The sequence below is a fragment of the Strigops habroptila genome, chromosome 7 (assembly GCF_004027225.2).
Source record: "Strigops habroptila isolate Jane chromosome 7, bStrHab1.2.pri, whole genome shotgun sequence".
NCBI lineage: Eukaryota > Metazoa > Chordata > Aves > Psittaciformes > Psittacidae > Strigops > Strigops habroptila.
In genome coordinates, this window is record NC_044283.2 from 69822500 (window position 1) to 69842503 (window position 20004).

Consider the following 20004-nt stretch of genomic DNA (forward strand, 5'->3'; position numbering starts at 1 on the left):
CAAGATATGCATAGAAATATGTGATCAGCAGATTATGTGACACATTTTCACACGCTGGCACACTGTGTGTGTGCAAAACCAAAAAAGAGGTTGCATGCAGCTAATAAGGGGAATATTTACTACAGTTTTTCCCATAGCCTGTTTCCTTACTCTTAACACCCCTCCTGAGACGTCCTGAAAATAATTTGGGGGGTTTCTAACAAACTCCCCTTGCTGAACTACATCTCAAGTCTTCTATGTAAAAAACACTACTTGCAGCTGCTTTGAAAGCTAGGAAAAATCCCTGGATGTTGAGCAGGTTTGCTAGAAGGCTGACAGTAACTACCCAGGAGATTAATACTCAGAAATATATGCAGAGGACCTATAGTAGTTACTCCTCAGGACAAACAGAGGAGTTCTGGCCCTGGAGCACAGTGGCTGAAATAATAATAGAGAACAATTAAATATATGAGCATCTGCAGGCAAATTTCAGAGAAAATTCACAGAATGGATAATCGATGGGCAAAAAAAGAGAAGGTGGCTAAGTCTGGTATCTTCAAACCCTAATGCTCAAAGCTCTATCCTTCTATCTCTGGTTAGGTTACTAAATTCATGTTACCACATTTTAAGAGGTACTGACCACCTAGTACTTGGAAGGAAATCAATGGAATTTGCAATGAACCGATTCCTCTCAAAAGCACATCCATATTTAGATACCTGAATACAGAATTCAAGAGCCTAAATTTAGGCACCAAAAATGTGACAATATTATCCATAGTACACAAGACTATTGCTATTCATGAATAACTACCATGGAAGATAACCATTTTAGGTACAATGGTATCAACCTGCATGGACCTGGTTTGCAACAAAATACAGATTTTGCAGCAAGTTCAATAAAGACTTTGTAACAGAACCTGCTAGGAGGTATTTGGGTAATGACCTAAGAAAATATACTATATTTGGACTGTATTTTTGTAACATTATTTAATGTTCCAGTTTGACATTGATATGGCACGTTCATCCTCAACTGCAGCCAGTGAAAACTTACCAAGGGATGTAAAAGGCAGCGTAACGTCTTGGGACTGAAGATCTGCTGTATGGAAGCATAAAGGATCCCTGCAAGCAAAATGATGGCAAAACTGGCATTCTGGAAGTGTTATGCTAAGTTTTGGTAGTACTAGCTAGCCAACACAGTGAGAACGTGAAGCCCTCCTATGTAATCTCCAGATCTGATACATGTAAAGTAAAAGCTAATGATGTAAAGAAATTCCAGAGCTCTTTCTTAGAGGGATATAAGTAACATCACAGCTTTGTTTTTAATTCCCAGGAAGCTTTACCATTATGAATAAACCAACACAAACAAGCTCAGGGCTGACGCTGTATTAAAGAAGCCTTAGAAACTGAATCTTAAATGAGTATTTTAAGAAGTAGGTTACTCAGCTGAGTGAAAGCACTTCTCACCGTCCACAAGTATCCTTCTCCATGCTGCTTTCAGTAGCAGAGTCTTTAGCTGCAGTGTCTCTGTACAGAAGAACACATCACTGTCAAAAACCCAGCAAAAGCCATGCCAGTAGGACTCCTACATTCACATTTTTAGAAGATAAGCTTGTTTCTTAAGCAGAGTACAATGGCAGCCACATTGTAATAGTGAAGAAAAGACATCATAAAATTGTTATATGAGTCCACTAAAAGAAGTCTATTAGTGTTAGAGGGAATTTAGACTACTGAAGTAATGGATATCTCTGGGAAATAAATGACTAGATTCGCAGTCATAAAGATGGAAAAAAGACAATAACTGCTTTCGACAACTAGTGCCACTGCAGTCTTCTTTCTGGTTACTCACACAACAATGCTTCTAATTAGCTTCTTCAGACCAGCCTCTTTTTAGCCCATATTTCACCTAATAGCACCAGATGACTACCATAACATAAACGCTTGCCTTTTCCAGTTTTGGACCTATGTGTTTCCTCAGGCACTGTAAATTCTTAGAGTACAGTGGTATTTGGTAAGAGAATGGAAATGGATAATTAATTAAATTAAAAAAACCCCAAACAGCTAGACTCATTTTAGGTATGAGCATTGAGAGACACTTGGTAGTGTTCCAAAGAAGTAAAATCTTGCTGAATTTAATGTTGATCTTTTGTAGAACCGCTGCATTTCCACCACCACCTCTGCTATTCCATCTGTATCTACACCACCACCCGCCCCGCTAAGCATGCTTGAAGCACACAAAGTGCTATCTTTGTTTATCACACTAAACCTTCCTGCTCTGTGTCAGGCTTTTTGTCACAACCTCAGCTTTGGAATAGACAAAAAAAGAATAAATCAAGTAAGATTTTACAGCCAATGGCATCTGGTATTTGCCATCTTATATTCTGATACAGTAACTTTGGATACAGCACAACTTTGAACTAAGGCACTGGGAACAAAAGAAGAAAATAGTAATTGAGCTTCATCTCAGTTTTCATAGGAGACAATCAACAAAATCTTGTCTCTGCTGAAGCTACTTAGAAGCACATTGTTCCAGCTTTCCATATACAACTTGTGTATCCTTTGGTAAAGGTCCTCTCTTTAATTAATGAAGTATCTATTTAAAAGGAAGATTCTTAACTTCTACAGACCTCAGGAATGTCTTATGGATGTCACCACCATATTTTTCTTTTCAGAAAATGCCAAGGTGATGAACCTTCCCACTTGTTCAACACCCATTCTGTTGTATATAAAAAAACAAGCTTTGGAGATTAGGGACACAAGCCTGGCCAATGAATCTCACACATTGCTACTTCACTGAGCTATCTCAGAATTTTGACCTACAAGGAACTTCTAGTCTTCAGTAGAACACAGCACCAAAACACAGCATCAAACCTGAAATACATAGCATGTTGACCGATATGATTTTGTTCCAACAGTGTGTATGATGGGAGAAGTGTCATGGTTTAAATAAATTTGATTCTAATTCAAGTCCATTAATTCTATTTTCCCTTACGGAGTATCTTTATGTTCTGGCTTAGACACATCAGAATTTGTGTTGTATTGATTTCTCAACTTCAGGTCATTATCAGTTGTTTAGTAATGACCTGCTACAACAACGAGAGGAAGGATATTGACACAAGGCAATGGAAGAAGAAAGGAGTTCTACATGAAAATAAAACCAGAAACACCAAAAAGCAAGCAATAAAGGCAAATGGTGTAGTGACCTTCTACTATGCTAGCACCTAAAGCATCTGAGGAACCTTGCAAACAACAGAATCTTTGGAAGCTTTCAAGTTAACTCAAGCTAACTTGTAAACCCCATTTTCTTGCAACAAGGTTTGCTCCTGAGGCACACAAATAGCCAGATCCCAGTTTTAAAAGGCAATACAAGTACACAGCATACAAGAGAAATAACACCCTTACATGGTTGCTAAAGGCGATTTTCTCCCACCATTGCTGCCATGCTTGCCAGGATGCACAGAGGGAATGTCATTGCCTGAGATTGTTAATTCTTGAAAAAGTCTCTTTAGATCCTGCAATGGTTCTTCCTTCAAAATGCCTGGGTTGGAAGACATCTGAAATAAAATTCAGTTACAAAGTATTCATAAAGGCACTCTCTTTTCAGTTCTTTCCTATACTCATCCAAAGTCACATGTTTTTCCCTCGTCTACTCTTTGTCTTCCCAGTAAGAAACAGGGCAGATTTTTTGTCATTTTAGTTCAGAAGTGTTGGAGGCTAGACTTGATTATGGGAAAACTCTCAAAATACTCTCCAAATATGACTGCAGTCTTATCTGGATATTATCTGACAGCAATGTGTAAAGCAACTAAATACAACTGAGGAAGAACACAGCTAACATCTGCATTTTGAATAAATGTTGTAAAATGGTTATGACTACTGTTTCAAGGTCAAAAACATTAAAATAAGCCTTTCATTATGAAAGCTTCCCCCCCACCCCTGCACAACCAATATCTTTTTCAGTACACAGCACCAGTAATCTTTGCTTATGTGACAGCTCTGCTCCTTTCTGACCTGTGACCCCAGGTATTACTGTCCGGTTCACAAACACAGCTCTGAAGACTGAAATACTAGTTGTACCAGGGTGTTGTCTAGGCACTCATTTCTGTCACAGCTGAGCTCTCTGCAAATATAACCACTTCATTGTCACAGCTATGCTCTGAGATGAAGTGCAATATTATTCTCATTTTACTGATCAGCACTCGAGGCAAAGGCCTGGTTCAAAGAACCCTTTCTTGACAGAAAAAACTGGATTTTTCAGAGTACTCAGCACTTCTCATGCTCAAAGCGCTGCTTCTACTGAGTTATGCTTCATCTGTGGATAGAACTGGCTACAAACATTTTGCTAGCATGTTTTCATTGGAAAAAAAAAGTTACTTCCAATGGGAACGCACTAGTTTCAGCAGAGCTTATACAGAGAACAAGTCCTCAGCTTCATAACAGGTCAATGTGACACTGAGTCAGACCAAATCCATCTTTCCCAAACTCTGGCTAAGAAACCAGGCTATTGACCAGGGAGGGTCTTCTGTCTCAAGCAACCGAGCTGCTTCATTTTGTACAATAACTAATCATGCAGGAACCAAGAAGATTCAAGTAGACCTTGAATCAAGTTCTCTTAAAACCTGCTGGGTCTTTGCCATGGTACTACATTAAAATCCTACTTTATCCTTGGAAGTTTACATCAATTAACTCAAAGTAAAGAGAAGGGGAGTACCTGATGCTGCAGGGAGTTTACAGAATTAACTCTCCTTTGTTCCTTGATGTAAATGTTTGTCACCACATCAGAAAGTAAAACGGTAAACATTATTGAAAAATATCTGCAGTAGCTTGTAGTCTCCTACAGATTTTGAGGTAAAAATGAAAAAACCTCTACCAATTTCTGTGGGAGATACATCAGGTCCCTTTTGGAGAATGAGATAAAATCTAAACAGAAAATACCAAGACTATATTTTTTCATGAGAGATTTGAATTGATCTATTCTGTAATGAAAAACCAGAACACTAGCATCTAAAGATGTACAAAAACAAAAGGAAGGACAGTGATGTGTCTTTTAGGATAAAATTGGTCATAGTGAAAGCCAGCTTGGAGAAAGATTTAAGTATTAAAAGCTACTACAGGTGAATCAGATGATGAAATTTATCAGAAATTATGTACCAGTCTATTTTCACTGCCAAATGGAAGTGATTTAAGCAAGTAAAGTACTAGCAAAAAAAAAAAACCAAAATGTGAAGACCAAACTGCTTAGAGATCAACACCTTCAATTTTAATAGGTTATAAATGTTATTGGTGATAGAGGTAAGACAAACTCCTGTTACAATCTACAGATTTTTTTATCGTCTGGTTGGTTTTTACATATAAAAAGAAAGAAAATCTGAAAGGCCCTAGCATACAAGAAGCTACAGAAAATTATTTCATCTTTGGTGTTAAGAATTCACTCTTGGACAGTCCTACTGGATACTCTCCCATTTATCAATCCCATGTTATTTTTACTCTCCGGAACATCCCCGTTTCCTGTGCAGTTTCCCATTTTGGACAGGTACTCACCTGAGTGACACAGCTGGCCAAGTTCAGGGAAGGTGGCATGACAGCTGAGTGGAGATGGGAAAGGGGCACTATGTGCCTCAGCTTGCCTGAAGGAAAAGCTGCCAAGTAGCCTCGGCTCTGCAGTGCCTGTGGAAAAACAGGAGCCAGGCAGAATAAGCAAGTATAGCTAAGCAGAATAAATGGGTATAGACATCATACCCTCTGTAACGGGGCATCTCTTAGCCAAATACCTTATAATATGCACCATTCACTTCTCAGGCACTTCCTAGCGTTTATTAGGTGTGCTCAGACATAAACCTTCTAGTGACTGAACCATGTGCAGGAGTGGCAGTTTCATTTGTTGTCAGAATTTTAATGTATGCTCTGAAACCATTCAAGTGGAGGAGATCTCAGGGCCACCACAAAATTAAACTGTCTCACAGTTCCTGTATCTCTTTTTTCCCACTTTGGTGAGAATTTCTTTCGAGCAACAGATTCCCCACCTTTGCCATTGTTCATATGAAGTACTTACTGTAGCACTGCTGTAGAGTGGTGTTTTGAAAATAACATTTTGTTTCTCATTCAAAACTAGCAATTGGGTTGGGTGACTAAAGTTAATGGTAATTCTGTTCCAAGTGTAGCAGTAGTGTCCTGGGTTCAGCTCAAACCACGACAAGTAGTTTCATTTTCAGCCTTAATAGTCTATGGTTACAAATAAGGCAAAGGTAAATAATATTCTCTATTAAACTCACTAGTAAAGGTAGAGATTGGACTGAATCTATTGGGCAATAAAAGTTCTGGGCTCTATGAGAGAGATACTGGCTTTTCATTACTGCATGATTTTCCCTATACCCCATCTTTCACTGTTGCTCTATAGCTTGACAGATGACAATTACAAGTCTTCCTTTTTCTGTCCCAGATGCCTCATGACTGTATTTCCTTTCTCCCTGCTAACATCTCTCCTGGCTTCTTAAACACGATTTTTTTTGGTGCTGCCTAACTAATTAGCATAAACAAATTCTCAGAGCCCTTGTATCCAGCCTTTACGTAGCTTTAAGGTTGCTGGTTTTACTTCAGGCCTGAAGAAGGATGTGGGTGCCCCAAAGCTTGTTAGTGCTTTCTAGCTCTAACAGTTAACACGAGTAAAAGACACCCCTACAGACCTCTCCAATTCATTTTCCATCATAATGCCATTAAGATTTCTAGCTTTTATTTGCCTAAGGCTGCAAGAAAATGATGAAGTCACTGAAACCAAAGCTTAGCAGCTGAAGCATATGATCCAGTATTCCTGTAGCTATCGAATTTTTTTGGTGCCCTTACTGTACATAGCACTTCAAAGTAACTGAAATTATGGATATTGCTCATGCAACAGCCATAGAATCATAGAATCACAGAATGGTTTCAGTTGGAAAGGACCTTAAGATCATCCAGTTCCAAAGTTCCAACCCCCTGCCATGGGCAAGGACGCCTCACCCTAGACCATGTCACTCAAGGCTCTGTCCAACCTGGCTTTGAACACTGCCAGGGATGGAGCTTTTGCCACTTCATTGGGCAACCTCTTCCAGTGCCTCACCACCTGCACAGCAAAGAACTTCTTCCTTATATCTAACCTGAACTTCCCCTGTTTAAGTTTAAACCCGTTACCCCTTGTCCTATTGCTGCAGTCCCTGATGAAGAACATGTAAAAAGAGGTTTCAGAACACAAGCTTTTTAGAGTACTTGGCAATAAATAGGGTTAAACCTGAAGTTAAGGACACAAAGCAAATGCATCTAAGTTTATATCCATGCTTCTCAATAACATACTTACTTTTACATCTAAGGTATGCTGCAGTCTGAAGCGCATTGCTTCTTGTTCCTGACACTGGATTATGCACTGACATTCTGCAAATTGCAGTGATGCCTGTAAGAGAGGAAAAACGAGGCATTAATTTTGCTAATTTTCTGTGGATTACAGTCTTTCCTATTTTCTTTCTAATAAAGACACAAGATATACATAGAGATGCTGTATTTATCTACTGCTATCAGTACAGAATACTGCAACATGACCAGATGCCCTTCTTGAGACTTACAAAAGCAACTCACCCGTTATATGATCCCAGTAGTCATAATATGCACACCATGATATCACAGAAGGGAGCTAATCCTTTCAGCGACAGTCCTAGACCTATTGAACACCTCTGGGATTAGAAAATTCAACTGTGCTAGTGTGGCAGAACTCAAGGTTTTAAAATGCATAGCTGATAACTTTGTTGCTCTGTCTCGTTGTTATATACTCTTTCTTCTTTACAAGTTTACCCTGAAAAGGTGTGAAAAGATCTAATTATGGAGCTATTTTTCACCGAGGGCTTATCAGGATAGAAAGAAGAGAGGAAGCTCTAGGCCAAAGCACAAAAAGAGAGAGAGAAAGAGCGTGAGCAAGTGTGCTGAGTCAGGGTGTGCCAATGCTTCGTTTCAGTGGAGCCCCTGTTATACTGAATAATTGTCCCTCTCTCCACAGAAAGGAGTTTCTTTGTGCCAAAGAGCCAGAGGCAGGTCTAGAAGGTCAATCTAATCTGATTTAAATTCCCTGCAGCTTTTATTTCCCTAAAATAGTAAGGAGTAAATCGAGAATTCTCTTCATGAAAACAGAAGACTCTTACCATTAAAAAAACCCAAAAGACAGTCTTAACTACAGATCTTTCTTCAGATAAGTATCTTACATTACCTGTGAATAGGGCATACTAAATACAACCTAGGTAAGAGGTCAGACATTTTCTCTTCCCAAATGACTGTAAAGGAAGGTCTCACTGAAAGCACCTTAAATTACCTTATCAAGGGCTGTCTCCATCTTGGATATTTTTTCTTTCAGACGTTTGTCTTGTGTTTGCAGGATCTCCAGTTCCCCAGCAATCCTGGTATTTTCTGCTGTAATATAGCTCAATTCTTGACCTAGTTTACTATTTTTTAATCTGAGGTAATGCTTCTCCTGCATTTAAGATGAGGACAACAAAGTAGTCAAAAATTTTTAACTATCTATATTATACATATTTGTTTTCTGCATTTTTTTTTCTCTTTTACAGATCTGAATCAACCCTTTCAGAAGTTTAGCTATTGCATCTTACAGAAAGATGAGGTTTTTGCAGCAAGAAGATAGCTTTTAGAAAGAAACGTACAATTGGACTGGTCACAATGAGATAACATCTTGAGTTTTAGATCCATTCAGAAGGATACAGAATGCATTAGTTGACATTTTTAAAAAGAATGGATATGTAAGAGCCTGCTTCTCATTGAAACTAGTACTGTTCTTTCACAGAGAATAACTATAAATTAAAACCTGTCTTTATGCAGAAGGCTTATTTATGTAGTGGAGATATTCCCTCATATATGTTAGGGGGAGGACAGGGAAGGTGCCCATTACATGAAGTAAAATTCTCCTTGGTCCTTCTTGGGACAATTGTGCTTTGGGCCATGCATTTCTCCAAATAAAAATTTCTCTAAATACAGTTAAATACTTTTACAGGGAGCTCTTGTGACCTTAGCTGCATTTGTCATTGCCTCTTCCAAGAATTTTATCTTGCTCTGTAATGCATCCATCTGCCCTCTCTTGGCTGTGATCTGCTTCTGCATTCCCACTGCAACTTTCACAGCTGTAGAAGACAAAGTTCATTCTCCATGAACAACATTGATTAAGCATTCTGTCAAAAGACTCTGGAAGTTAGTTATCAGCCATATGTTAGAATAAGTAAGTTGAACCAGGATTCCATAGTCACTTATGTGTGCAAACCACCCATTACCATTGGCTGGAGTTTTGTCCATGGTAGTGGCACTAGACCCATCACACTCACAAGATGAAAAGAGAGCATTCCCTGGAAATAGGCATAAAGACCACCTGAGGAAACTCAACTTATCGTTTAAGTTTTACGGTATGTAGTAAAAGGTTAAATAAAAGTATGTTTTCATCTGCAGTACCGATTATTTATTTCACAAAACATCCGGAATATTATTATAGCATACATAGGATCAATACTTGGAAAAATCCTCTTGTTAAAAATATAAATGTATGTGATTCTGGGGAAATTCAATCCATAATTACCATTGCCATCAGATCCTTCCATAGTCTTTAGAGCAGTCCTGGTCTGTTCCAGCTCAGCTTGGGCAGATTTCAACTGCATTTTCAGTCTGTTTACAGTATTTTCCATCTCCTTGATTTTATCCTGGTAGTCCCTCTTCAAATCTTCAAATCTCTCTGGTGAGAGTAAGATTGAAATTATCGTGACAAAAAATTATCATTCTTCTAGCCAAGATTACTGATCTCTCACCTCCTCTCTTAAAAGGAGTATGAGACATGCAGATAGCTAAGACATAAAGCAAATAACCAACAAATGCACAACTAGCAGCTCATTGTTCTGCATGTCACCAAAAGCTTCTGTTTCACCAGTAACAAATGTGTTCTTTGGTTGCTCACCAAAGCAACAGTTCAAGAAAGTGATATAAACCCATGTTTCTGAGTTCTGCTGCTAGACTCAACTGCATACTACGAAAGTTAAGGGTATTGGTGAGAGACAGCATTTTGCCCTGGTCATTCTCTTCTCCAGCCACACTTATAACCAGACTAAGGGCTCAACTGATCTCATTTGTCAAGCATTCCCCTGCAACTCTGTTTCTCAGCTCTGTTCCTCTTATCTCTCTGCAACTCCTCTTATGTCACCCACACCACTACAAGCCAGCCAGCTGTGAGCTCAGACTCTGTCAACAGCTTGGCCTTAATTTCTCTGTGGTCATTCACTCCAATAAGCCTTTCTTAAAGCTCATTCACCCTGACAGTACTGTACAAACCTAAGGCAGACACACAGGCTCTGTTTAATTCTTACAAAACTTAATAAGTTTAGAAGTGAGGACATACATGTTCCCAATGGGAATTTTATGAGAGTACAGGGGTGCGTAGAGAGCAAAGCATGTGAACAGTATCATATGGCTGGCTGCAGTGCAGATTTAACAGAGGATCCCCCTGAATTTTGGTGGTTGGCTTAGTTCCAGACCCTACTTTTGATTTTAATTTTTTTTTTAATATTATCTTGATCTGCTTCCCCTCACCTTAGTTGTGAAAACAGTGGAGTTATAACATAAAAACTTCTAAATAACGTTGTAGCAAAGCTACAACAAAACAGAAACAAAGTTCCACTGTAATTTGACCACAGATCAAAGAGCACAGGATCCCCTAGTGCTCTTTAATAACACTCAGGAAAAAGCAGTAAAGTTTCTATTCTGTGATTTACTACATCTGCTTCTTTGGTGTCCAGAGCCAGGCAGTTTAAGTATTTTTGCTCAGGGTAGTGAGAGACTGCATAAAGATTGTATTCCCACCACTGCGTGCCAGAATCCCAAACCATGACATAGCTCTCTGAAGTGACCTGACCGCCCCTTGTTGGCAGGGAACCTTCTGCTGTACCAGCAGCCATATTTGGATTCAGCAAGCAAGCTGCTCTTTTCAACACCAGCCCAATTTAGGAGCTGTCAGTGCTGAGCCAAGATGAGGCTCCCTACCTGCAAGGCCAGCTAGCTCACCCCGACTGGCTTCGAGTTCATTCATTAGCTGGTCTTTTTCCAGTTTCATATCATTAAGTGCATGGAGCCTCTCAGTGCAGGTGTTAGCCAGTTTAACCTTCTCCAGTTCCAGCTCACTCACTCTGGCTTCCATTTCACGTATTCTGGTTTCTTTCTCATCCGTTGCAATCTACTTACATAAAAGACAATGTTAACTATGTGCAATATACATAATTATATAAAATAAGCACAAAGATGTGCAGACATCATCATTATTTTAAATCTTGGTTGTCAGTGAAGAGTTTGGGGCAAGAAAGAAAATCAGAGTAAAGCAGACAGATTAGTTCTGTGAAAATTGCTAATCCAGGCAAGAAGGGTGCAAGAGAATCTGATCTGATGGTTTACAACATGTTTAACCATAGCAGGTATATGATATGAAAATGATTTCCATCCTTTTCTAGCAGCACCTCCATATTCACCCCTAATTCTCACAGAAGAGAATGAGATTTCCTGTCTGGAATGAATTTGTTTTGAAGATGCTGACCTGCATAAGACTGCCCTATCCTGTAATTCTTGTCAGAGTAATAAGCAATTATAAACGATGTTCTCAGTTTGGAATTCTGAGTGCTTTCTGTGTATTATTTCTCAGTAACACTTTGTATTTCTGGTTCTGTTACTGGTGTGGACAGCTGTACCACTGAGGACAGCATGTTATATTCCAGCTTTCAGGAGCCTTTTGGCAACTGCTTTTTACCAGTGAACTATTCATTTTCAGTGGTAATGTGATAGCATTATTCTCTCTGCCCACTAACTCTTCTATTGCTGCTAGGATTCAAGGTGCATTGTCTGATCTGCTCTAAAACCATAGTATTAGCACACTAAAACAGAGATTTAAAACCAGACAACATTTACTGTACCACAGAGACATAAATATAGCATTGTTTGCATACCTGAAGTTCTTCTACTTTGAGTTTCCAGTCATCTATTTCTTTTATAAGCTGGGATTTCTCAACTTCCATTACTCCAGCAGCTCGACTGTGCTGGCCCACAATCTGGGTCATGTTATCAATTTGCTTTTGGAAGATCTCAATAATCCTTTCCTTCTCTGACATCTGCAGTTTCAGTGCTTCATGCTCTGACTGCACATCTTGTAAATGGTCCTCTTCATTCTTGAGATGCTGGAACTCCTGCATCCTACTGCTAAGTTGTGAATGCAGCTTCTTGATTTCCACACTGGTACCCTCAAGAGCTCTCTCCTTCTCCTGCAGACAGGCTGTCAGATTTGACACTGTTTTCTCAGCAATCTCCAAATTGATCTGTTTGGCTGCAAGATCTTCTTTAACTTTATGGAGCGTTTCCTTGGTTGACTTCAGTTGAACAGTCAAAGAGGAGATTCTTCCAATGCTTTCATTTTTTTCCTTAATTGCAGCCATCTGAATAACAGCAATATAAGGATCAAACAAGAGAAATGCTTATTTCTACCTTTAAAACTTTCTGTCACATTTCTGCTTTTCTAGAGTTCACCTTAAAACATCTGAGTTTCACAGGAAAATTAGGTCAGCATGATCTGGTCTACAGTGACCATGTGATTCTTGTCGTTTTCTTTCCTCTTTCTCCATCTTAATAAATAAAGTATTGCTTAGAATATTGGGGTTTTAATTACAGAAAATAGTAAATGTTAAACTGATGTTAAAAAAAACCAACCGAAACAAAAACCTGAAATGTTAGTATGAAATTTAGAACAGCTGAGGCAAAAGAACTTTACATGTTAGAACTCAACTGACAGCACTGTAAGTTGGGGGAAAAAAAGTATGTACATGAATAATTTATTACTGATTTTATTCCTGCAGACAGCAATGTGCACCATTTAAAGCACAAAGTACTGTGACTCAGGAACTGCTAATAGTACAAACCAGAAACAGGAGAAAAGAATGAACTTCCAGGTGGGAGGATTTTAAAGGAAAAATAATGGATTGAGAAAATGTAGAAGGATGCGTGAGGTAGCACAAGCCTTTGGTTTGGTTGAAATATATAGTAATTAGCTTGATCTTTACTCTTAATGCAAACAGGGTTACCTAATTACAGCCCATTCCTGAGGGGCTGAAGTCTTGAAGAAAGGGGAATGTACTACAAGTCAGTGTCTAGGAATCTACTTTGTCAGAATTAATTCTTTCTGACACAGCATTGCATTTAGCTTAGGTTTATAAATACAAACTTCATTATGTTTTCATTAAGCACTACATGAAGTAAAGCATTATGAAGGCCTTTCATCTACCAATTATTCTTACAGAAAATACTACCTTCAATAGTTTGTTTGTTACATCTGCCAACATCAAACTTTCTGGAAATTTACACTATTTGGAGGTTTATAGTCAAAATCAAGCACACTATCAGCAGAACATTCATTTTCTCCTAAGGCTTGTATGTCAAAAATCAAAATTAAAACAATGGTTCTACTTCCTCATAAGTAACGAGAAGCGAGGGCTGGACAGGTCTGATTAACAGGGAAAAAAACGCAGATTTTGCGTGTCATGTATCTGCATCTTTGCAAGGAAAATTTTGCCACCTGAGCCCCAGAGGCCTCCCACCCATGGTAACCAGAGTTACAGTACTTCTACCTGAAGTAAAGCCCCTATGTGGTGCTCTTTCTATCCTGAACACTATCAGACCGCAGTTGTTCACCAACCTGGTGCTCCATTTGTCTGTGACATTCAGCCCTCATTTTCTTTGCTGTGCTTTCCATACACTGCAGTTGCTTGGTTTTGTTGTCTAGTTGTCTCCTTAGATGGTCAATGGTGATGCTGCTGTCTGTGTTCCGATCCCAAATTCGCTTGTTCTGCTCTTTTTCTAGACTTAGTTCTATCTCTTTTTTATGAAGTTCAATCTACAAGAAATTAAAGCCACCTCCCTCTTTAAATCACATTTAGGATTTTTTTCTTCTCTTAACATCAGCAACATTCAATTACACAATTTGATAACTGAATAGGGACTACTGTATGGATTTACACTTAGCAGAAGACAGGCATATTGGCTAAACTAGTCTGACACCTCTTACATGTTTTCTTCCAACAAAGCATTAAGTTTCAACTTCATATACGGCTGCTGTAGTTATTTTGAAGCATGTAACACCTCAACACTGAAGTCTTTCATGTCATTTATATCTATTCCAAAATCAGTGTAAGCTACAAAATTAAAAAAGATTGTATTGTGCCAATAGCAAATGAGAAACAACGAAGCACATTACATTTCAAGGAAGGCTGTGCTTGATAAATATCCATCTTTACTACTACTAAGAATTGCTCATTTCATTTCATGCAGCAATTTGCCACATGTTCCCTGCAGCTTAAATCTCTTCTACCTCAGATGTAACAGTCCATAATTGAAATTATAAATGATAATATAAAATGTAAATAATATTAAAAAAATACTGACATACACACTTCAGAGCTATTCATTCTGAAAATAGAAATTTAAAATGTGCCCAAACTGAATTATTAATAGGCATTTCTGCTAATCATAACTTGCTGTTGTTAACCATCTGCATTATTGTTAAATACGCAGTAGAAGTAGAGAACCAAGTAGGAAGCTCAGAGAATGGCAGAATAAAAACATGAGCTGAAGACAGAAACAAAAGGGATCCTAAAATGAGATTCCTAACCTTTGATTACACAATGATTTTTCTGACTCATAGTCAGAAAAAAGACTCAGTCTTCTCGATAGCTATGTACAGTCTGTAGGAAAAGATTTACACTAACATACCCTTGAGTAGGAGAAGGCTGTATAGAATGAAATTATTTCAACAACTCTTTCAGAGCACCGTGACACTAACTAGACAAAGAAACCTAATGAAACCACACAAACTAATATCCCAAAATTCAATCATAAAGGAATAATCTTGTGCAAGAAGAAAAATAAGGCTAATTATAGTACATGAAGCCAGTTGTGGTGAAACCAACCCAAGAGGCAAAGTTTTTTTATACTGTATGTTCAATTTGTGAATATTCTCAATCAGTTACAAAGGAGTGTTTAGTGCTATTAGGAAAATCCCAGATATGTCTTACAAAATGTTTTAAGGGACCAAGGTTGTTCAACAGAGGGACCTAAACTGTGAGGTTAAAGTGAAGGTGGCTCAGCATCTTCAACATGATTTGCACAGGATTCAAGGATTTTGTGTTTATGACAAAGTCAATCTTACTACAGGATGTCCTGCATTGCTAACGGCAACAGCCTTTGGGAAACCCTCTTGACAGCTAATTCAATTTTCTAGTAAAAAATAATCCTTATACTTAATTATAAGAGGGCTGCTGCACTTCATAAACAAGCAATGAGCAAATCTCAACACCATCAGAAGAGAGGCTTTTAGAAAGCAAGATTCTTTTCAATGTGATCACTTGTTTTTACCAACAACTCATGAATCTGGTTATTCAGATGCCCAGATTCTTGGCTGCTTTGATCCTGAGCTTCTGCCACCTCAGAACGAGCTAGGTGCAACTGCTGCTCAAGATCTTTGACCTAGAATAAAGAAAAATATTCATTAAGAATTATCTTAATGTATTCGATTTTAAATACTACATTGGATTTCTTCTGCTTTCCTTCTAGTTTCTACTCAGAGTCCAAATGTCATCTTTTAGCTCAGCCGTTATTCCCTAGGTGTATTCAGAACTGTGTCGTCTTTCAGTGATTAAGATCAATTTCATTGCAGAGTTAACTGAGGTTCCTGAGAATGAACTGGCTTCCACCCTGATCCACAGCTCTTTACAAATTCCTCACTGCACTGTAAACATTAAATGGAATGTGAAAACAGCCACTTGAGAAAAAAAGTTCAAGCTCCTTGCTTGATTTGCAATACTACTGGTAAGAAAAGCCAACATAATGCAAGTATAACTAAAACACAATCTATATGGAATCATTCAATGAGAATATATGAAATCTCCTACAATGCTCTTCTAACAAGCACTTCAGGATCTGCAACCTCTCTTTTAGCTAACACCAAAATCTGGGCATTTCCTTTCTACTTCCTAAAAAATGTTTCTTCAGCTTGTGACAAAACCATTAATCTCTTTCCTTCCTCTTCTGTCCCCCTCATTCATGAATCTGATTATAATGATGACAGAATTCTTTTTAATTACCAACGGACCATTTATGCAGAGTTAGTGCCAAAACCTCAGGTCTTTCACCAAATGGAGGTTGGGCACATGAGAGGATGTTGTCAAGGGGAAGTTCTGAAGATCTTTCTATGAAGTTTTTCTTCTCCCAAATTGGATAAAATAGTAATGTTCTGCTCCTAGAGCTCCAATGCCTAAGAAGCAGAAGGACATTTTGAGGGCCTCTTCTTCCTGTAATGGGCTTAGGTCCTTTCTGAAAGGGGTTCCTCTCATCTCGTGGAGCCCTCCAACAGGAGAAATCTCAGGTTACTTCTCCCTGAATCCCTCCTTCCACAACTACTCTGTATTTCCGCAGAAAATCTAAACCTGAAGTACACCCTCTACAGAGCTCAACGACTGTGTACAACATTATCAACAGGGCTTTCTCAGACAGTGACAGAAAGAGCTGTCCTCACACAGGGCCCTTCCTATACAATTAAGTTAATTTAGGGAGAATTTGGTCCCAAGCATATATTCAGCCAGGTTCACTCTGTGTTTAATGATATAGTGCAGTTCTCCAGACACACTGAGATCTAACAGCAGGTTTTATGTAGCTAAGGCAAGGAGGTGTATTCCTTCACTATGAATTCATTAAGGAATCTACACACAAACATGTTTTGCTCCAGGTGGTAGTCACTTTCTCTGAAAGGATGCAACTTCTGGCAGTGTAGGATAATAACACAGGCATATGCAAACAGATCACTTACATATTTACATTTATATCCACTAAAGTACCACATTTTTCTGACTGCTGAAACCGTCTCGTATCAACAACTTATATCGGCTTTAGTTTTCACCTACTCCCTTGAAAATTTTAGTTGCTAAGGTTTTTACCCCACCAGAGAAGCCATGGAGGAAGCCATGTTGTAAAAGCAAGACACACATTTATAAAAGCTTTATTTAGATTCTCTCTCACACCTTCCCAGGAATGACTCTGCATAACAGCCTAAGATCAAATTATCTCTCCAGCTACCAACTCGTCTCTCACTGAAGTCTCCCTTAGCAATTCAGTTTATTACACTTCCTTTTGAAAAGCAGTTTTTATTGGATAAAGTAGTATATTCTTTCATAGATACACAACCCCAACATTTTCTGGAGTTGGCAGACTGTGAAAAATAGACTTACATTGATTCCCGGTTTCCAATTTTACATCTGTTACAAGGCAAGCATTCTGGAAGGGAACACGCCTATGGAGTATACACTACAGTTATAGCTATATATCTGATATGACCTTATGCTGTGCACTGCATGATTTGAATCAAAAGAATTCAGGTAAATAAAGCCAACATGAGAACATACCATATATTGTACCCTTCCTTGAGGATGAGATACAGTAATGGAAATTTATTTACAAATTCCCTACAGGTCAGTTATGATGCTGTGAAAAGTTACTTTTGGAACTGACTACTGTGAGTTATAATACATGTCAATCAATGGGATTGATAGAAGTGGAAACCTACAGAAATGATAAACCACTGTGTCCTTCCCGCTGTTTTATACTGCACGTACACACACACCATGGCTTTACTGGCTTGACCTGCACATCCCTGCCATTCCATTCTCAGATCTTTTTGGATCGGAGACCATGAGCTCTGCCAAACTTCATGGAACTCCTGTGACCTGAACTTTCCCTTTTCAACAGTATGTTGGAGAAGGATGCCTAAATCCTCATGACTTGTAATCTAAGATGGATTTGGATCCATCAAGCATTTCTGCATGGATCAGCTCCACTGATTTTTAAAGGGAGTGGAGAGCAACTCTTTTCAGATAATTTTCTAAAGAAAACATGAATTATCTTTCACCACAAATAAGAAGGAATTTAAAGATATTCAAATTGTTTATAAAACTGGAAACAAAAGCAGTGAAATAACTGAAAGATGCAGTGGGTGTGATCTAGAAATGAGATAAAAAATGCTGCACTTCAAGACATGGCAGAGATTTTGTGGTGGAACTGTAAGAAGTTCTCTCTATCTGCTGGCAGTAACTCCAGGCTGTACTACCTGGAAATGAGTTGGGCTTTGGGGAGCAGCGGGGCTAAAAAAATTTGTCAAGATTTATGTTTTCTAATGGGATTAAGAAATAGTTTGAATACACAGCTGCTGTCCAGCCCCTTGTTTTGCCTTTATTATATCCTGCTGGTAAGAAGCCTTTGGATTTCAATAAATATTAAAGATTCTTAACTCACAAATGGGGCATCCCTGGGCACCTGAATGCTTTGCAAGCACTGCTGTAATCTCAATGTCCTCCCATCCTTCCACTTACCAAGACAAAAAGTTACCAAACATTTTTCTGGGCAGTAAAGCATAAATAAGAAGCTATTTTTACTGCCTGGTTTTGCTGATATATTCTCTAGTGATACAGTACAGCAATGTTCTTGTCCTGCATGTACAAGTGATGTTTACAGTGCAAAATCATTTTATTTATTTCCAGAAGGCATCTGGAAATAACTATGCTCTCAATAAATTCAGCAAAACTATTTTGTTCAGTGAGTTTTGCAGAGATATTTTGTGTTAAAAGAAAGATAACTTGTTCTTAAAAGTAATACAAACAAATCGAGTCAAGGATGATGTAATTTATCTTATTGTCTGCACAGTTTTTCTGAAGGAAGCCCTTATAAAAATACTTTTCTTATATACTGGGAACATTTCAGATATCTACACACAGAGTTTCATTGGCACTAATGCTAACACACAAATCCATACACACCTTGTCTTCATATATCCTCTTAGCTTCTTGCAATTCAGAACGCAGCTGAGAAACTGTAGATTCCAAGTGACTAACTTGATGTGCATGCACTGAATTCTGATTTCTTGTTTGTTCTCTAAGAAAATTTTTAGGTGGAGAAATTACAAACTGTAAGAACCATGGAAGTATGAAACATTTTGTGGTTTTCACTCCAATCATTATGACCACTGAAACTTACTGCTTTGCAGTATGATTATCACTCACAGTGGGATCACATAAAAATTACACCCCCTTACTGGTTAGATTTGCTCTCTGATATCCATCTTACATAAAATTACATAACTGAAATCCTGCTGCTTTTTGTTCCTGATAATAACTCACTTATTGTCAAGCAAGTTCTAAGAAAGCCAAGTCTGCTTTGAAATGCACCTGAACTATTCTACAAGCAAAACTGAGAAGCTTTTGGCATGATCTCAACCATGCAAATCAGATATTAATGCATACTCACATTTTAACCTCATCTTATGTCTTCAACACTGCATGGCATGTCCTCATTTTTTTAACTGATATATTGAGGACTGATTTCTGAGTCGTCAAGTGGCTGATGAGAATGAGCGTCTTTTTATTCTCACTCAATTGTTACCAACATCAACAGAACCAAACCACCTATTCATCCCAAATGAAACTACCCTTTCTTTAAAATTACTATTCACCGCTATTTGTACGTGTATGCAAACAACCTAACTGTTTAGCCATCCTTGTTTGTGATTCAACTGAAAATGCTGCTGGAAATTAATTTTATATCCGAATCCATAGAACATTTAAAAGACAAAGGTCACAGTGCAATGAAATAAGAAACCAAAAGCGCAGGGCAGAGAAGAGAGTATACAAGCAGCATAAGCTTTCTCTCAAATTAAGGTTACTCTTAACATTTTCTATACTACAATCACAAAACATACTGAACGATCTCCATCTGGCTTTGGATACTATTTGCACAGGGGCGTGCATTGCGCTTTTTCAGCCAGTGCTGCCACCTCCTGTTCATGCTCACTTACTAGCTGCTCAATCCTGTTTCAAAAAGAAAATATTGGTTATAATTTTAATCTTGGCAAATAGTAACTTCTGCACTGAAAACATAATGATATTTTTCAGTAGC

At 38.3% G+C, this 20004-nt stretch overlaps 1 protein-coding gene across 1 annotated transcript in view; it reads right to left on the reverse strand.

Moving 5' to 3' along the window:
- The window catches only part of CCDC158 (coiled-coil domain containing 158), a 32309-nt gene that overhangs the window by 4599 nt on the left and 7706 nt on the right, over nt 1-20004 (reverse strand). The window contains 15 exon segments of the mRNA XM_030492388.1: nt 1031-1098; nt 1444-1503; nt 3379-3530; nt 5518-5643; nt 7304-7396; nt 8303-8461; nt 9010-9122; nt 9569-9721; nt 11020-11209; nt 11970-12452; nt 13706-13903; nt 15421-15531; nt 18870-18984; nt 19808-19858; nt 19860-19916. Coding sequence (XP_030348248.1) covers nt 1031-1098; nt 1444-1503; nt 3379-3530; nt 5518-5643; nt 7304-7396; nt 8303-8461; nt 9010-9122; nt 9569-9721; nt 11020-11209; nt 11970-12452; nt 13706-13903; nt 15421-15531; nt 18870-18984; nt 19808-19858; nt 19860-19916 — 2129 coding nt within the window.